Raw genomic sequence first — 17,919 nt, 5'->3', positions numbered from 1 at the left:
TGGTTGTCAAGGGCATTGTTGTAGGAAATGTAGTTTTCTACACAAGTATTGGGCCAGTGAAGTCACATCCCCTGCCACAAATGTATTTTATTGGCCGAGGACTTAATGCGAAGCGTCTTGGAGAGAGAAGTGTGATCAAATAGACATGACATATCAACACTATGGGTTTGTGGCCCTGGGGGGCTCAATTAAGGGCCTTTAATGTTAAAAAAAAAAAAAAAAACCTGTTGACCTTCAAGTGGCATCAAACATTAATAGTGGGCAGAGCCAAGATTGAGCTAAAACTCTGGAATGAGCCCCAAAAGCTGACTCAAGACACAGACACAGTTCTGATGTGGGAACAGTCGTCTTTACTGATTCTTGATCAGCCTTCCAGAAAAGTGCGTAGGGCAAGCGGTGGGGAAGGTGAGGTCGCTTGAAGGGAGGCCGGGGAGACTGGCAGCAGGAGCTGTGAGCAGAACTTCTGCAGTGGGGTGGACAGCTGTGCTGGAACTGACAGGGCTGAAGCACAGTGAAAAGCACAGTTTGTGTGAGATTTAAAAGAGGTAGGAAAAAAAATTGGATTATTATTTAAGCGGGCTGGAGTGTTACCATATGGTAAACAAGAACGATCTGGCAGCTTGTGACTGGGAGCCTTGATAGATGTACTGATCTGATGAGCTGATGGAGAACAGGTGAGACCAGCAAACAGCACAGCATCACGCCCCTGCAACAAAGCACACACACACACACGCACAACTTAAGAGGAGGTAACACAAGGAGGACACTGTAACACAGAGACCCAACTGTCCAGCTTTCCGAAACCCAACCTGGTAGCATCTTCCAGTGGCTAGCTCTTTTCAAGGCTCCAAACCATGATGTTTCAATTTAATGTCACACACAGGTCATCCAATGCTACTTTGCAGTCAAAGCTTTTTTTAAAAGTCCTCATAAATAGCTGACATTAGCCAGGTAAGACTACCTTCTCAGTATGTAAATGATAAATAAATGAAATCATTATTTACATCCTTATAAATACCGACATTTGTCCAGAGATGAGCAAAGGCCATCATCCCAATGGCGGAGGCTTAAGAAGCTCAACAAGCCATTGGCCAGTCTCTGCAGCATGTCTGACTAATAGACTGTGCAAGTGTATTGACTTGCACTCACTTTTGCTGAGAAGCTAACGTCTATCTTGTTCCTCTACCACAACAGGAATTGTCACCAAATTTCAAGAAGTTACTGAAGACCAGTTTCCCTGTTCATAAAGGCTAACAAACCCAACATCTAGCCTTAAGAGCCTTTAATCCAAAAAACTCTGAGCTGACCTCCAATGACCATCAGCCCACTGGCTAAGACCTAATAATTTGAACCTGCCGTTGCTGACTTTCTCTCACTTTTGTTGCAAAGTTTCAGTCTATCTGAACATTAGGACCAATGACTTGTCCATCTGTCACAAAAGAAAGTGATCTAACTCAGACCCAACATTTCAGGAGGTTGCTGAAGACCAGCTTCTCAGTATGTGAAGGATAACAAACCCAACATGCACCGTCAAGAGTAAAGTGGATCAGATCCACTTTGAGGGTGCACAGTGGTACAGTGGTCAGCACTGTTGCCTCACAGCAAGGTTTGAGCCCCAGTTTGCCTGGGGCTACTCTGTGCGTAGTTTGCATGTTCACCTCATGTCTGCCTGGGGTTTTTCCCAGGTATTCCAGTCTCCTCCCACAGTCCAAAGACATGCACATCAGGTTAATTTGGATGCTCTAAATTGCCTGTAGGTGTGAACGTGAGTGTGATTGTTTGTCTATACATGTTAGCCCCGCAGCAGACTGGCAATCTGCCCAGGGTGTATCAGAGAGAGAGATCCAGACTCTGCGTCTCTAGAGGCAGAAACACCTGAACCAACTGCAAGCTTTGTCAAAAAGTAAAGTTTTAAGTCTACTAGAGAGAGGGTGTCTGCCCCATGGACCCAGACTGGAAGTTGGTTGCACAGTAGAGCATCCTGATAACTGAAGGCTCTGCCTCCCATTCTACTTTTAGAGACTGTAGGAAGTTTGTTCTTTGATGTTGTAAGAAACTCAGCTGTCAAATTCATTCAGATAGATTAACTGAATACCTTTATCCTGTCTTCTTTCTTTTACATCTCTCTGAGTGGGAAAAGAGAGAGAGAGACAGTAATAGAAGTAGTAGTTACATTAATAATCCTAACAGGGCTAGAAATTACAGTAGTCCCAGTAATAATATTTATGATGATGTGCTAAATTGCACTCACTATTGTTGCAAAGTTGAGGTCCATCTGAACATTAGGACCACTTTGGATCTCTTGTTATGTGTGCAATACACAAAATCTCCTACTACTCTGTACATAATTTCTATCTGCACAATTTGATTTAATAGTGTAAAATGTCTGTAAATATTAACTGTGTATATAGTGCTCATTTTGAAGGGTATATTCATTTACTTCTTCTTCATTTTATATTATTGTATTTCTATTTTATATTATTATTATTATTATTATTGTTATTATTATTATTATTATTATTATTATTATTAATTATTTATTTATTTTCATGGATTGGGTTTCATTGCCATTTTATCTTATTTTATTTGTATCTTTGTTACGTTACTTTCCTCGATATTTACATGTACTGTGAAATGGAGCACTGCAATCCAACAATTTTATGCAAGAGATTAATAAAGGATTCTAATTCTGATCCTGAAACTATTTCACAGACGGATGCACCGAGTTATAAACAAAGATACATCAGTAGAATGAAACAATGCTCGTCCCTGCCTGATTCACTGAAGAATGGAGCTTCTTGAGCTCATGATTCCTCTCCAGTCCTCCAGATGACCAACTCTCTGACTGCCATGAGCTGGACGACCTACATCGACATTATGGTCCACTATCTTTATATCATAATGTAAAAAAGCCAACAGCTCTGTCAATTTCACAAACTGCATGACCAAACATCTCTGTATCACTTTCTTTTTTTTTTTTTTTTTGGCCTTTTCTGGCTTTATTTGATAGTACAGCTGAAGAGTTAGACAGGAAACAGGGTAAGAGACGGGGAGTGACATGCAGCAAAGGGACCCGGGCCGGGAGTCGAACCCGGGTCCGCTGCAGAGCCTCGGCACATGGGTCGCGCACGCTACCGACTGAGCTATGCAGCGCCCCTCTGTATCACTTTTGAGAAAGAATTATGGTGCACTGTCCACACTGTCAAATGACGCCTGATCGCTGTCCCTTTAAATGCCAGGTATATCTAATCTTGCGAGATTTGGAGAGATAATCTGCAATATCTAGGCTTCAACCTAAGGCACCTTATCGTTAAGCACGTGCTCAACGATAAGGTGACATCTCTGTGCAGTTAATGGACTCAAGAGAGGTAAGAAACTGATTATAACATTGGGTACCCGGAGTCACATGATCGGTTGGACAGGATGGCGGCTTAATTTTCTTCTCCTCAACCCCAACTTGTAAAACACGTTTCATATACCCGTAAGAGAGTTTTCTTTTGATATTAGAAGTTATATCCTGCCTTTTGTGGATAAGATGTCTGATGCAAGCAAGAAAGGAACAGCTTCGTCCTCAAAAAAAACTACACGCAAAGTTGAAGCTATCGCAGAACTCGTGCTAGAAAAGCAGCATGGCTACCTGGAAGCACGTTTTTACCAGCTGGAACAAATCGGAAAGACACCGAAGAGAAGTTATCCACTATACAGGCGGACTTAACATCTTTAAAAGGAAGTATTGGGAATGTGAAGGCAGAAATGGGGAAGATTAGGTCTGAGGTGAAAGGCAATTCTTTTATGCTAAGTCAACATGAGGATGTACTTGAACAGCTGCAATTTAAGCTAGCTGACATGGAGGATCGCAACAGGAGATGCAACCTCCGCACTGTTGGCCTTGCTGAAGGAGTGGAAGGATCGAATGCGGTACAATTCCTGACGAATTCCTTGCCAGAGTGGTTTCCCACCTTGGGAGATCTTAATGGCGAAATTATGAGGGCGTATCGAATATATAAAGACGACAGGAATAGGACCGGTCCCCGTACCATGATTTTCAATGTCCTTCGCTTTACCACCCATCAACACATCCTACGAGAAGCTAGGAAATCACCTGCCACCGTGAACGGACGAAGGATTCGCCTTTCCCCAGATTACAGTGCCTACACTCTCCGGAGACGCCAAGCATTCTCCCAAGCCATGAATACCGCGAGAGCCAAGGGGATTGAATTTTCTCTACGGTACCCTGCCACGTTAAAGATCAAAACAGGGGAACAAACTGAGTCGTTTCAGTCTTCTAAAGACGCCTAGGACTTCGTCAACTCTCTGTCGACGGCTGAAGCTACGGAGAATCCGCACCAGGTTCCATTGGACACGAGGTGCAGCCGGCTAATGGCGAAGAGTAACTGCAGAAGACTACATTCCCCACCTCTCCTATTTTTCCCCATATTTTTTGCAGCTCTTTGGAATATACTGTCCGGGACATATTTTAGGATACCTTGTGGATATATATATATTTTTTACTATTGTCTGTGTGGTATTGGAGTAGCTTAAACTGGATCGCTAACCTGGACTAGCTAATGCTAGCGCTTTCTGGCTGCGACCGTGGTACAGTGCCTGGCGCTAACCGATATTTCTGTGAAGCTTTTGGACTTTGCATGGACCTTTTGAAGTTCATTTGAATTCTTGTTTTTCATATCTTCGACTAGCGGTATCCTATTGCATTTGCTTTTGTTTTTCACTTTTGAACTATTGATTGGACACTATGGACAGCTGCAAAAATTAATATTTTTATTTTTATTTTTTTCGGTTGTTGGACTGTTTGTTCTCAGCATTGGAGAGGTGAAGGATAAGGATAATCTGTTCTCTCTCACAGTAGCATATTAGTATAGTGCTACTTCGGCAACCTATTCTGTTTGCAGAACTTATTCTGTGGATTGTTATGTTTTACTGTTAACTTTGTGGCATATTTAGCTCAGGTTGGACACAGGTCTTTGGGTTGAGCTTTTGGATATTGCTGCCCCGTATCCATACGTGGTCACGGATCAGCCTAGAGTTTTGTCTGCCTGCCTATTTTATTTTAAGTGTAATGTCTCAAGTTATGCCCTGTCTTGTCTGTCAATGTTTGTCCTTGTGTGTTGTTTTCGTCTTTGGGGGATATTTCATTCTGTAGATATCTTGAATGTTATGTGGGGAAATTCAACATTTGTGTCAGGGGGTTATGGTTATTTGCTTATGTGCAGGGGTGTTAGTTATGGTTGCTGCCAATATTTTCAGTTCCCCGGCTTACTCTTGAGATCGGGTCAATATAATGGGTGAGCTATCTATTTTAGTATGGAACGCGGGTGGATTAAATACACCACATAAGCGGACTAGTGTGCTGTCACTACTCCGTCGTAAGAAAGTTGATATTTCCCTTATACAGGAAACGCGCTTGTTAAATCCTGATTCTAAGCGCCTGGCTAATAGATTTTACCATGTCATTGCATCTTCATCAGTTAATACGAAAACTAGAGGAGTGGTGGTTGTAACTAGATGTAATCTTCCTATCAAGGTGTTGGACATCAGGGCGGACAATGTGGGCAGGATGGTAATTGTGAAAGCGGAGATTTATGGGCAAACAAATTTGAGAAAGATTTTTATGACCGCTTAACACGTTATACGCTTGTACTGACTGAGTAGTCATTAATAGTTGGAGCTAATATGAATGCCGTGTGGGATGTTGCTCTGGATCGCTCCCATTCACGAGCCTCAAGGGACCAGGAACTGGCTACTGTTGCTTTGCGATCTTGGGCCCAGAGTCTAGGTCTAGTGGATGTTTGGCGATCAATGAATCCGACCCTAAAGGACTTCTCTTTCTTCTCTCACAGGCACAAAACATTTTCTAGATTAAATTTTCTGTTTTCATCCCCCAACCTTTTTCAAAAAAAATTATACTGCTACTTTGCTTCCTATTGCTCTGTCAGACCATAAAGGTGTTTTCTGTCACGCCACTTTGAAATGCTTGTCCAAGCATGCCACTAGGTGGCGCCTCAATTCTTCTTTATTAAAGAATGGGGATTTTAAAGCCCCCGCGACCCTGCAGAGGATTAAGCGGCGTACATATAATGTGTACAGATGATGGATGGATGGATGGATGGATTTTAAAGCGCAATTCCTAACTGGGTTGGATGAGTTTCTGTCTTTTAATGCGGGCTCTGTAGATGACCCAAGGATTTTGTGGGATGCAGTAAAAGGTTTTATAAGAAGTAATGCCATACTTTTTAGTTCCAATTTATGTAAAGTGAAATCTTCCAGATTGCAATCTCTTGAACTGGAATTTTCCAGACTAGATTCTCTTTTGCAAAATAATTACTCTTTGGACATTGAGACCAAACATGATCTTGTTAAAAGAGATTAATGATATCTCAAAGCAGCAATCAGAATTTCTAATGCATAGAACTAGACAGAAGTACCATTTTCACGGATCCAGACCCTGGTCTCATTACAACAGAACCCAATTAAGGGCGAGACAATGAAGCAAAGTAAAAATACAAAGTTCAAATCAATGTCAAAGTACAAATCAAACATGAAAAAAATGCAAAATAAATCCAAAACCTACGAAACAGGACAGGAGCATGGACAGGAGCATGGACAGGAGCATGGACAGGAAACAGGAAACAGAAAACAATGACTGGACAAAGAGTGAGGGGAACACGGAGACTAAATACACAGACACTAATGACATGACGAGGAACAGGTGAGGAGAGAGAGGAGGAATGAAACCAGGCGTGATAATGAGGGGGAGGAGCACAGAGGAACAGACCAGGAGGGAACAAGACAACAGACAGAGGGAGACAGAGGGGAGAACATAGGAGAACTTAAAGGACACATGAGGGCATGGAAAAATCAGAACATGAGACACAAGACATGGAAAAGGCAAAACATAACACAAGACATGATACAAAGATGTAAATCAAATACAAGAAACCAAAAACCAAACACAAGAACAAACAAAAACAAGATTCCTGACATAGGTAGAGAGGTTTTTGATCAGGACCTTGTATAATGTGGTCTATATGATGAGAAAACGGTGAAATGTGCCTTTATTGCATTTTCACAAATAGAATAAAGGTTTCACAGATCAGAAACTGTGTTGTAATCAATGTCTAGCCTCTGTAGGATAATCTAATTAAAGTCTGACATCTCTAGGCATGGTGATTTTTGATCAGGACCTGGTCTAATGTGGGCTATAGTCTGAGAAAACAGATAAATGTACCTTCGCAGCATTTTCACAAATAGAATAAAGGTTTCACAGATCAGAAACTGTGTTATAATGAATGTATAGCCTCTGTAGGATAATCTCACCCAGATTTGACAAGTCTAGGTACAGTTGTTTTTGATCAGGACCTGGTCTAATGTGGTCCACAGTCTGAGAAAATGGCGAAATACGCCTTCATAGCATTTTCACAAACAGAATAAGGGTTTCACAGATCAGAAACTGTGTTGTAATAAATGTCTAGCCTCTGTAGGATAATCTAATTAAGGTTTGACAACTACAGTGGAATCCCGGCTTACGAAGACCCTATTTAACGAAAAATTCAAGTTACAAAGGCACTTAACGGCAATATTTCTGCCGGTGGTACGGCAAAATGCCCGCGTAACGAAATCCCACAAATACAGGAAAATTCACATTAATTTCAAATTTGCCGCGACCGAAATTTAAAAAAAAAAATATGAAATAGAAAATGTATTTATTTTTTTATAATTTAAAAAAAATGTTTTAAAAAATATCATTGCACAGTGTACGTCCATACATTAATTAACGTAAATGTAAGTTTTAGTTTTAATGTTTAGAATTAAATTCCATAATGTTATGTACATGCACACGTACGTATGTTTGCATGCATACGTATGCTTTCTTCAGCCTCCGCCACCTCCTCCTCCACCAAGAACTTCGTCTTCATCCAGCATCGCCTCACTCAAAAGGTACATACATGATTTATTTTATTGATATTTATTAAGACATTTATCATTTATAAATTATTTTCTTCATTTCAGATTGTATTTTGGAATATTCTTAGTGTTTTTTTTCAAATATTAAGTCATATTTGTAGAAGAAATACGCGACTGGTGGGGGGCCTGGAACGAATTAGGCTATTTATAGGCAAAAAGGTGCTTCGACTTACAAAAATTCTGACTTATGAAAGGCCCTCTGGAATGAATTCACTTCGTAAGTCGGGGTTCCACTGTATGGGCATGGTGGTTTTTGATCAGGACCTGGTCTAATGTGGTCCATCGTCTGAGAAAACGGCAAAATGTACCTTCACAGCATTTTCACAAATAGAATAAAGGTTTCACAGAGCAGAAACTGTCTTGTAATGAATGTACAGCTTCGGTAGGATAATCTCATCCAGATTTGACAAATCTAGGTACAGTGGTTTTTGATCAGGACCTGGTCTAATGTGGTCTATATGATGAGAAAATGGTGAAATGTGCCTTTATTGCATTTTCAAAAATAGAATAAAGTTTTCAAGCATCAGAAACTGTGTTATAATGAATGTATAGCCTCTGTAGGATGATCTCATCCAGATTTGACAAGTCCAGGTACAGTGGTTTTTGATCAGGACCTGGTCTAATGTGGTCCAAAGTCTGAGAAAACGGTGAAATATGCCTTCATAGCATTTTCACAAATACAAAAAAGGTTTCACAGATCAGAAACTGTGTTGGAATGAATGTATAGCCTCTGTAGGATAATCTCATCCACATTTGACAAATCTAGACATGGTGGATGTTGATCAGGACCTGGTCCAATGTGGTCCATAGTCTGAGAAAACGGCAAAAGACGCCTTCATAGCATTTTCATGAACAGAATAAGGGTTTCACAGATCATGAACTGTGTTGTAATGAATGTATAGCCTCTGTAGGATAATCTAATCCAGATTTGAAAAGTCTAGGCATAGAGGTTTTGGATCAGGACCTGGTCTAATGTGGTCTATATGATGAGAAAATGGTGAAATGTACCTTCATAGCATTTTCACAAACAGAATAAAATTTTCACAGATCAGAAACTGTATCGTAATGAATGTATAGCCTCTGTAGGATAATCTCATCCAGATTTGACAAGTCCAGGTACAGTGGTTTTTGATCAGGACCTGGTCTAATATGGTCTATATGATGAGAAAATGGTGAAATGTGCCTTTATTGCAGTTTCAAAAATAGAATAACGTTTTCAAGGATCAGAAACTGTATTGTAACGAATGTATAGCCTCTGTAGAATAATATCATCCAGATTTCACAAGTCTAGGTAAAGTGGTTTTTGATCAGGACCTGGTCTAATGTTGTCAACAGTCTGAGAAAACGGTGAAATATGCCTCCATAGCATTTTCATGAATAGAATAAAGGTTTCACAGATCAGAAACTGTGTTGTAATGAATGTCTAACCTCTGTAGGATAATCTAATCCAGATTTAAAAAGTCTAGGCATAGAGGTTTTGGATCAGGACCTGGTCTAATGTGGTCTATATGATGAGAAAATGGTGAAATGTTCCTTCATAGCATTTTCACAAACAGAATAAAATTTTCACAGATCAGAAAGTCAGTTATAATGAATGTAGAGCCTCTGTAGGATAATCTCAGCCAGAGTTGACAAGTGTAGATACAGTGGTTTTTGATCAGGACCTGGTCTAATGTGGTCCATAGTCTTAGAAAATGGCAAAATGTGCCTTCACAGCATTTTCACTAATAATATGAAGGTTTCACAGATCAGAAACTGTGTTGTAATGAATGTATAGCTTCGGTATCTCATCCAGATTTGAAAAGTCCAGTACAGTGGTTTTTGATCAGGACCTGGTCTAATGTGGTCTATGTGATGAGAAAACGGTGAAATGTGCGTTTATTGCATTTTCAAATATAGAATAAAGTTTTCAAGGATCAGAAACTGTGTTATGATGAATGTATAGCCTCTGTAGGATAATCTAATCCAGATTTGACAAGCCTGGGCATAGTGGTTTTTGATCAGGACCTGGTCTAATGTGGTCCATAGTCTGAGAAAACGGCAAAATCTGCCTTCACAGCATTTTCATAAATAGAATAAAGGATCAGTTCTGTATTTATGACCATGTTGTTTTCTACTTTGTCCAACAGCTTGTCATTTCCCACCACATCCCTTTGACCTGCACCAACTCCTCTACTGTATACCCCTTCATTAAAAACCAACGGCTCTTTGAAGAGCCACTTCAACACTGTCCTCTTCCTGCTGCTCTCTCCCTCTCTCTCTCTCTCTCTCTCTCTCTCTCTCTCTCTCTCCCTCTCTCACACACGCACACACACACACACACACACACACACACACACACACACACACACTCACTGACACACACGCACACGCTTCATTTCTGGAAGCCCCACAGTCTTCAAGTAAGTTTTCAATTTTTCCAACTCGTTCTCCCACTTAACATGGTTTCTTTGCCTGCTCAAAGACCAAATGCCTGGGTGTCAGAGGTTTTGGCTCCCCGTTGCCAGCTCACGGAGACATCCAGTACATGTCTGCAAAGGATGAAGGACGTATATGATGTCGTCATTCTAGGTAAAAATGTTCAGACAAACACAACTGGGAATATATGATGAAAATGATTACATTTCTGAATACATGTAACGGAATATTGATGCTTTTGCAACATTGTTTCTTGAACTTTCATGCCAATATAGCACCTTGAAATTGAATTGTGAGACAAGGTAATTAGCTATGCTATAGTTTTAATTATACAATTCCAGTAGAATAATGGGTCACCTAGCATACATACAACTAGACTATCTCAGTCATCTCCATCACTTGACACGGTCTTGGGAAGATTCTGTTAAATCTCTAGTGTTTGGTAGAAGTACCTTCATGCATGTCTGTTGTTGCAACACTCCAGCCAGTAGGTAACATCTTTTTCTATCAATGATAATAATAATAATAATAATAAATGGATCACACTATTACTACTAATTGAGTACTCCTCCAATGAAGGCTGGGCCCCACTAGATGCTGCAGGACCACCAATCGCCCCTGCAGCTCCCGCTAGACCACCGCTGGCCCCTGCAGCTGCCGCTGGAGCACCAGTGGCCCCCAGAGCTCCTACTGGAGCATCAATGGCCCCTGCAGCTCCCGCTGGACCACCAGCGGCCCCAGAAGCTCCCAGTGGACCACCACTGGCCCCACCATATCCCACGGTAGCAGTGCCCCTGTCTGATCCCCCAGTGGCCTTAACCAGACCACCAGCAGCCCCAACTGGACTACTGAAGAGACCCCATTCCCCAGGAGGATTTCCAGGAGCCTCCCCAGGTTGTTTTGAAAAAGGTAAGGAGAAAAGTAGCTGTATCAAGAATCATGGAAATAAGTTGTACGCCCCACACAACCATACACTTACTTTGTGTAATGTCTGGGCAACCCTGTATGCAAACCATTTGAAACAGGATGGCAGAAATGGGTGTTTATATGTAGGTAGGTATGTGTATTCATACCGAGCTGTCACAGTACGGATGTTACAGTTCGGTGCTTGCAGTTGTACAAAGAACACGTTTGGTGACACAAACAGTTACTGTTAAAACTGTTTAATATCCACTTACTCTGACGTGCAGATCAATAATTCTGAAGCACGAGTTGCACCAGAATGTTTTGCCAGTGCAGCACTGTTCTGTAGCATGCTCAAGCAGGTATGCTCAACAGTTTACTCAAGGTAGCCTTGTTACCCTGGTTACCCTGTAGTGTTGTTGCTGTCAGAATGACAACAAACCTATAAAACTGACTGAGTGCAACACAGTTATTAAAATATGCTCTGTTAGGTCCAGAGTGAAACAGTACTGCATCTCCTTGTCCCTCTCCCCTCTCCGTGACCTCTCATTGAGTGAAGCTATTGAGAACAATAAAAAAAAAAACAACAAAACATTTGATTTCTGACATGAACAGACAGCATGATGTAATAACAGTTCTGGGAGAGAAAAATAATATCAAAAAATATGAAAGTGGTTTGGTTGATGTCATCATTAGATTATTATTACTAAATTATTACAGACTGGAAGCGTTTGTGAGCGCTGAGCAACGCGTACATCTCTAAAGTGATGTAGTTCTCAAGTGTGTGTTGCCCACACAGACGGCGTGGCTGCTCCCAGCCTTATCTCTCTACATAGAGTTTGCCCTTGACAATACCCATCAACAGTACAATGTTTCATTTCAATGGCAGAGTCTGTTAATCCTAAAAGGGATAATTCACCCATGATGCATAGTTTATGTATCAAGTGCTCAGGTGATAAAAATCCCTCAAGTGATAGAGTGACCAATAGACTTGATTGAACTGGCGAGTTATGAAAATAAGCTTTGACAAATGAATAGTCCGTCGGCATTGTAAACTGTCTGAGTTTATTGTTTATGTGGTAGACGTTGTTAAATTCAAATACTTTTTAAATTCATTTTTACATATTTGAAACGTTTTCCTGTAATTAACAGATGGAAGTGTGTCACATCAAAAGAAAGGTGTGTTATGAACTGAAAATTTGTGTAAATTTAAACATTTGAATTGACATTAATAGTTGTGAGTCTTCATGAAGGCTATATTTGCATCTTTAAGTGGCTGTGTCCTATTAGGTTTGGACGATATGTCCATGTATAAGTATAACGCCTCCTTTCTCAATATCCTCCTGTCATTCTATAAATTGTCTTGTGTAATGTTACTTAATGTTATATTTTTTCCTTTCAGAATGCCCACACACAGTGACAGGGAGCCAGGATTTTTACCCTGTGAAGAGGGTTGTAAAATACAAAGTTGTCAAGGTTATAATCCCACTCAAACACTACACAGCCCCCCACCCCCCCTGGAACCTGATTTTGATTTGGTTGTGCTGTTCCACTTAGCTTTTAATTGAAGTGTTACTCTGTTCCTCTCTCTTAACTTCACCACTTCTGGAAAGTCCCAAGTTACAGAATGTTGCAGTTGAAAAGGGCAAAAAGTATTCAAGAGTATGGTATATCTGTAATGTCTTGCAAAGATCTGACACTGAAAAAAGTGTCACTATTTTTCAGGGCCAAATGATGAAGCAGGTGGAGTGAGAGCCATGCCAACTCTGGTATGTATGATCTGTCATTACTTCAATGCCTCCAGTAGAATTCCAGAGACTTGTAGTAGTACAATGTATACCAAAGTTCACTGAAGCAGTCTCTTGTGGCTCTTAGTGGCCCAGCACCTTACTAAGACACTTTATATATATATATATAAAGTGTCTTAGTATATATATATATATATATATATATATATATATATATATATATATATATATATATATATATATATATATATATATATATATATATATATATATATATATATTGTGTATCGTACTTGCCATTAACACTGACTACATTTACATGTACACCAACAATCCATTTTGGTCCATGTAATGAAGAAAGTATTATGCCCAAAGTAAAAATTCACTGCTGAAATACTCTGAAGTGACTGTGAAGGTCTTAGGTCTCCTTAGTGTAAATGTGCAAAAAATAAAAATGAAGCCACACAAGTTCACATAATGATTATTCAGCCTTTTATTCACCAGTGGAACTCCCACTCGCATGTAGCACTGCTGCAGACATTGCATGCTGGAGCCCAGTTGACCTTTGGTGACATGGTTTGTCACTGATTTGTGTGCATTTTTGGACTCACTAAACATGCCAGGATAACTCAAATTAAAGTTAACATTGCTACATGTCACCTACTGTATACTTCTCTCTACCTTACTTGGTGTACTTTTATCTGCTGCAGTTCCAGGTACTATGCTTCTTGTAGGAAATAAGGCCTGGCCAAAACATAATAATAGTCCTCTCTGCAAAACCTGAAAGATAGACAGATGAGATTGACTGTTCCTCCTAGTCTACAAAAACAAGGAGTTGATCAATGACGTGAACAGGCTTCTTTTATGAGTACCATACTATAATCACATAACTGTTACACCATCTTATAATTGGCCTACTGTGATTTAATGAAAATCCACTGCAACACAGCTGTTGTAAAAAAACTACAGCACTCCAAATGTGTGTCTCATTGTGTCTGTATTTTATCTGCATAACCAAAACAGCTAAATATATCTTTCCTTTTTGTGTTACAGTGGAAAAAAGTGGCCGTTGGAGTGGGTGGCGGATAAGGACACTTGTTAGTGAGAAGGTTGTTTTACATAACATTTACAAGACTTTCTGTTGTGCCTGGACCCCAAAGCTCTAATTTTTCATTTCAGAGTAGTTTCAGTATGTTGGTCAATAAAAATAAAATACAAAAAACCACAAAGAATGAATTTGCTTCCTCTTTAATAAAACACACTAGTGCATATTCTGCTTTATGACATTGATAATGACATTGTTAACTACAGGGCAACAAACAGTTATTTTACAAGCTGTGTTAGTGAATGATGTGAAGCCTGCAAAGTTAGCTCAGGCAGACGACTCAAGCTGCACCCATCACATCTTGTCAGCACATCTCATTGCTGCTGCTGCCCAGGGATTTTTGTAATCCCACCTCCTCCCCAGCATCCACCTGTGTGCTCTGTCTCTATGATCCCCTGCAGGGGTCTGCGTCATTCCCTGTAATGTCTGACAATCCAGATCATTCGGGGAACGAATAACTGAGACAGAGCCTGACGCCAAACCTGCTGCAGCCATGCTGAAGGATACCTGTGCTGTGCTTCAGCTTGCCATACTACACTCAATCCTGCTGAACCATGCACATGAAAAGGCTCCCTACCTATATTGTATTTCCATGCTTATGCTAAATAAATTATTTATTCTCATTTCAGAGTTTTCTGACTGAACTTCCTAAAGTTTTATAGATGTGTGCATTGTGTCATGATGAATTGCGTTTTGTAAACAATCACCGAGTACAACAACTTGAAAATAATAAGGAAGGGTGACCAGATGCCCACGGTGTCCTGGGGACTGTCCCTTAATTTGATACTTCCTGTTCCTGACTGGAGCATACCACATACCCCTTCCTCACCAGATGGCATAGTTGTCACCGGCAGTGTTGGAAGCAATTGGATTACTTTTACTCTGATTACTGCAATTACATATCTTCTTCCAGTAACAAGGTAATGGAAGGGATTATGTTTAAAATCTTTGGCAATCACTTTGCAGTTACTGTTATATAACTGATCATAAAACTGGTCAGGGGTCAATACCTGACACTTGACCAGTCCTCATTATTTGGTGTCTCTGATAAGGGCTGAGGGCCGCTCGTAACTGCAGCCTAATTATGTGAGATGTTAAAGCATTTTCAGTTGTGTGATGATGTTTTTGTTTGTTTTGTTTTGTTTTATTTTTTCCAATACAATACTTTGATTTTAGAATGATAAACTGAACCCTTAGCAAAAAGTAGTATACTATAAGTTCATCTTATTAAGTATGCTTGAGTGTAAGTATAGCACTATGGACCATGTACTTGTAGCGTACTAGAAAGTATACTTATTTAATACTTCTTCAGACTAAATTGGAACATTTTAAGTTTCTAAAAGTATACTTTAAGTATACTTTATAACAGTGGTGTCAAACTGCTCAAGTAAAGAGCCATGTGGCTGCAGGTTTTCATTCCAACCATGCAAGAACACACCTGATCCAAATCAGGTGTGTTTCTTTCCAACCAAGAACACACCTGATTTGGATCAGGTGTGTTCTTGGTTGGTTGGAATGAAATGGCTCTTTACTGGATCAGTTTGACACCACTGTTTTATAAGGTCATTTTACGTTTACAGAAGTACACTCATCTATATACTACTACTACTGTAGTAAATATATACTTCTAATCCACATGTTAGTTTATTTACGCATAAGTTTATAACAGGGATTATATCAAAAAGCGTAAGTGTGTAGTGAGAAACATCTTTATTCTTTTAACTTATACACATGAACACGTCAAGGACAACACTTAAATTAGCGCTCAGATCGGGATCCATCAAATATGTTTCATTGAAATTCGACACGTATCAGCCAAGGATTTGCCATTCACATCAGTGGACGGTATGCTTGACAGATGGGAAGTTCTCCCAAAATCTGTACTTTTTGTTAGCATTCAACATCTAGATACAGAGTAACTACAAGTTCAGCTTTAGTAGCTATTTGATTTAATCAGCAGATATATCTTTTTACAACCTTGATTTCACAGCCCTACTTTACAAACCAGAAAAACTACAAAAATGGTGCTTGTTTATTTTGCTCATGGTGCAGCCGGGTGCAGTGCTAGGGAATTGTAGTTTTAAATTAAGTTGGTGTTTTTCCGGTCATTGCAAATCGTGAGTAATGGATTGAAAGTGCACTGAGGAGGGGATGGGCAACACATTTGTGTAATCAAATTTTTAATATGCAATTGTTAAATGGGTGAAATTTTATTTTACAAATATTTGACAGCGCCCCCTATTGTTGACTATACTGACATAATAGCTGAGGTCCAGAGCTCTCCATAACAGTTGGTTCCATGTCTGTAGCCCCTTCTCTTGCTGAATTATCAACCTTCAAAAATGCACCCAGGTCAAGGTTCAAAGGTCAGTGTTTCAAAGCAGGATGCATGCAGACTCTTCATGCTGACAGATGTCTCTCTCCTGGTCGTGACCTCTCCAGTGATGAATTTGGTTTAGCTCTGTGACAAAGTTTTAATTTTCCCATTTCATTGACACAAGTCATCCCAGGCTTACTTTCAGAGGGCACTTTGAAGACCCATTATATAAAATGAAGATTTTCTTTGTTTTTTTTCTCTCTTTTTTGTTGGGAATAGTGACTACAATGGGTCACTTTAAGAGATAACACATATGCTGGCAATCTAGGCCATTACCGAGGCCCCAGGGGAGGCGTGAAGTGCTTGGGTTTGGTTCAGGGATGAAAAGACCATCCTGATCGCATCCCTATGTTGTCAGATATCAATGTGGGGCGGCCAAACCTTTTCCAAGAGGAAACTGATGTTTTGGTCCCGGGGGTTCAAGTTTACAGTGACCAGTCTTTCATGAGCTGATGCCGCGCTGTATTGTGTAATGGAGAAGGGCAACACACGCTATGCGCAATTGCGCACACACGCGCGATATCTAGCTCGCTGAACCTTCCAGTGCGGCCCCGTTTCAGCACCCTGGACGGTGCACTGCAGATCTGCAGCATTGGTTTTGTGATGGAAAAATTCCTTTTCATTATGGGTTGATGAATTTTGAACTATTTTGTTGAATATGATTTCTTATGCAAACGTATGAACACCTAACCTCTGCTATATATGATTGTAACAGAGTCATGAACCAGCCAAAACTCAGATAGAAAGTTGCCCTCTTGTCTCATGTTTTATGTCTGATAATTTTATGCTTCACACAGAGTCCCAGGTCATGCACCATGAAGTTTTAACTTTAGTTCTTGAGTGGATGAGAAGCCTGTCTGATTGGGATAGTCGTATGTACGTGTGTGTGTAGCTTAATCACTGCTGGCAGCGAGAGTGCTTGTCTCTTCCCCTGACCTTGTTGATATCTGTGTATAAATTGTGAACACTCCTTTACTCTGGGCTCATTCACTCAGCTCATGAATTTGACTGTGTGGTGAGTCCATCTGCAGATGGTTGGATTAAACTTACCGAAAAGACAGATCTGACTTTACTCTTTTATTGACAGAAATTTCCACCACAGTTTTCATCCAAACTTTGCAAACGTGCAAATATAGCGATATAGGCTGTGAAAAAGTGACCCCAAGTTCCCGCTTTCACGCTAAGCAGAGGGAGAGAGAAGTTACACAGAATACAAATTGCTTTCATTTTTTTTTTCACCTTCAAAAAAAGTATGCACAGTGCGTACAGGATTCCGGCTGGCGGCGCCACTGCCAGTGGAAACAAACACCATGCGCACCGGGGATAAAATCAGAAGCAGCTGTGCGCAAAGGACGCATCGTCGAGCTCTGTGGCGAGCGTCTCCC

General features: G+C 40.3%; 1 protein-coding gene and 1 long non-coding RNA gene across 3 annotated transcripts; one reads left to right on the top strand and one right to left on the bottom strand.

Moving 5' to 3' along the window:
* Positions 1 to 144: 144 nt before the first annotated feature.
* Positions 145 to 1,101, bottom strand: LOC119016138. The gene is made up of 3 exons (XR_005073842.1): positions 1,023 to 1,101; positions 592 to 706; positions 145 to 501 (listed from the first exon to the last, which is right to left on the bottom strand). It is a non-coding gene; the product is annotated as an uncharacterized LOC119016138 (long non-coding RNA).
* Positions 1,102 to 3,333: 2,232 nt separating this feature from the next.
* LOC119016136 (oleosin-B6-like) lies at positions 3,334 to 14,260 on the top strand. 2 transcript variants are annotated; one of them, XM_037092036.1, is made up of 7 exons: positions 3,334 to 3,368; positions 10,113 to 10,160; positions 10,448 to 10,554; positions 10,981 to 11,310; positions 12,707 to 12,780; positions 13,030 to 13,073; positions 14,106 to 14,260. In XM_037092036.1, exons 3-6 carry the CDS (start codon positions 10,524 to 10,526, stop codon positions 13,054 to 13,056), a joined length of 462 nt encoding a protein of 153 aa, XP_036947931.1. In that variant the 5' UTR covers positions 3,334 to 3,368; positions 10,113 to 10,160; positions 10,448 to 10,523; the 3' UTR covers positions 13,057 to 13,073; positions 14,106 to 14,260. The 2 variants fall into 2 exon arrangements, with proteins under 2 accessions (XP_036947931.1, XP_036947929.1); XM_037092034.1 differs by lacking the exon at positions 3,334 to 3,368 and adding an exon at positions 7,907 to 7,956 and having other exon boundaries at positions 10,113 to 10,554.
* The last annotated feature ends 3,659 nt before the right edge of the window (positions 14,261 to 17,919 follow it).

This window comes from Acanthopagrus latus, unplaced genomic scaffold (assembly GCF_904848185.1).
Source record: "Acanthopagrus latus isolate v.2019 unplaced genomic scaffold, fAcaLat1.1, whole genome shotgun sequence".
Taxonomy (NCBI): domain Eukaryota; kingdom Metazoa; phylum Chordata; class Actinopteri; order Spariformes; family Sparidae; genus Acanthopagrus; species Acanthopagrus latus.
Note: the sequence above shows the minus strand (reverse complement) of the source record. Positions and strands in the feature narration are given on the sequence as shown.

Coding starts and splice junctions, on each gene's coding strand:
- LOC119016136 (XM_037092034.1), top strand. CDS start 10,425: ATGGTTTCTTTGCCTGCTCAAAGACCAAATGCCTGGGTGTCAGAGGTT. Junction 10,555..10,980: donor ATATGATGTCGTCATTCTAG/GTAAAAATGTTC, acceptor CCTCCAATGAAG/GCTGGGCCCCACTAGATGCT. Junction 12,781..13,029: donor TAAAATACAAAGTTGTCAAG/GTTATAATCCCA, acceptor ACTATTTTTCAG/GGCCAAATGATGAAGCAGGT.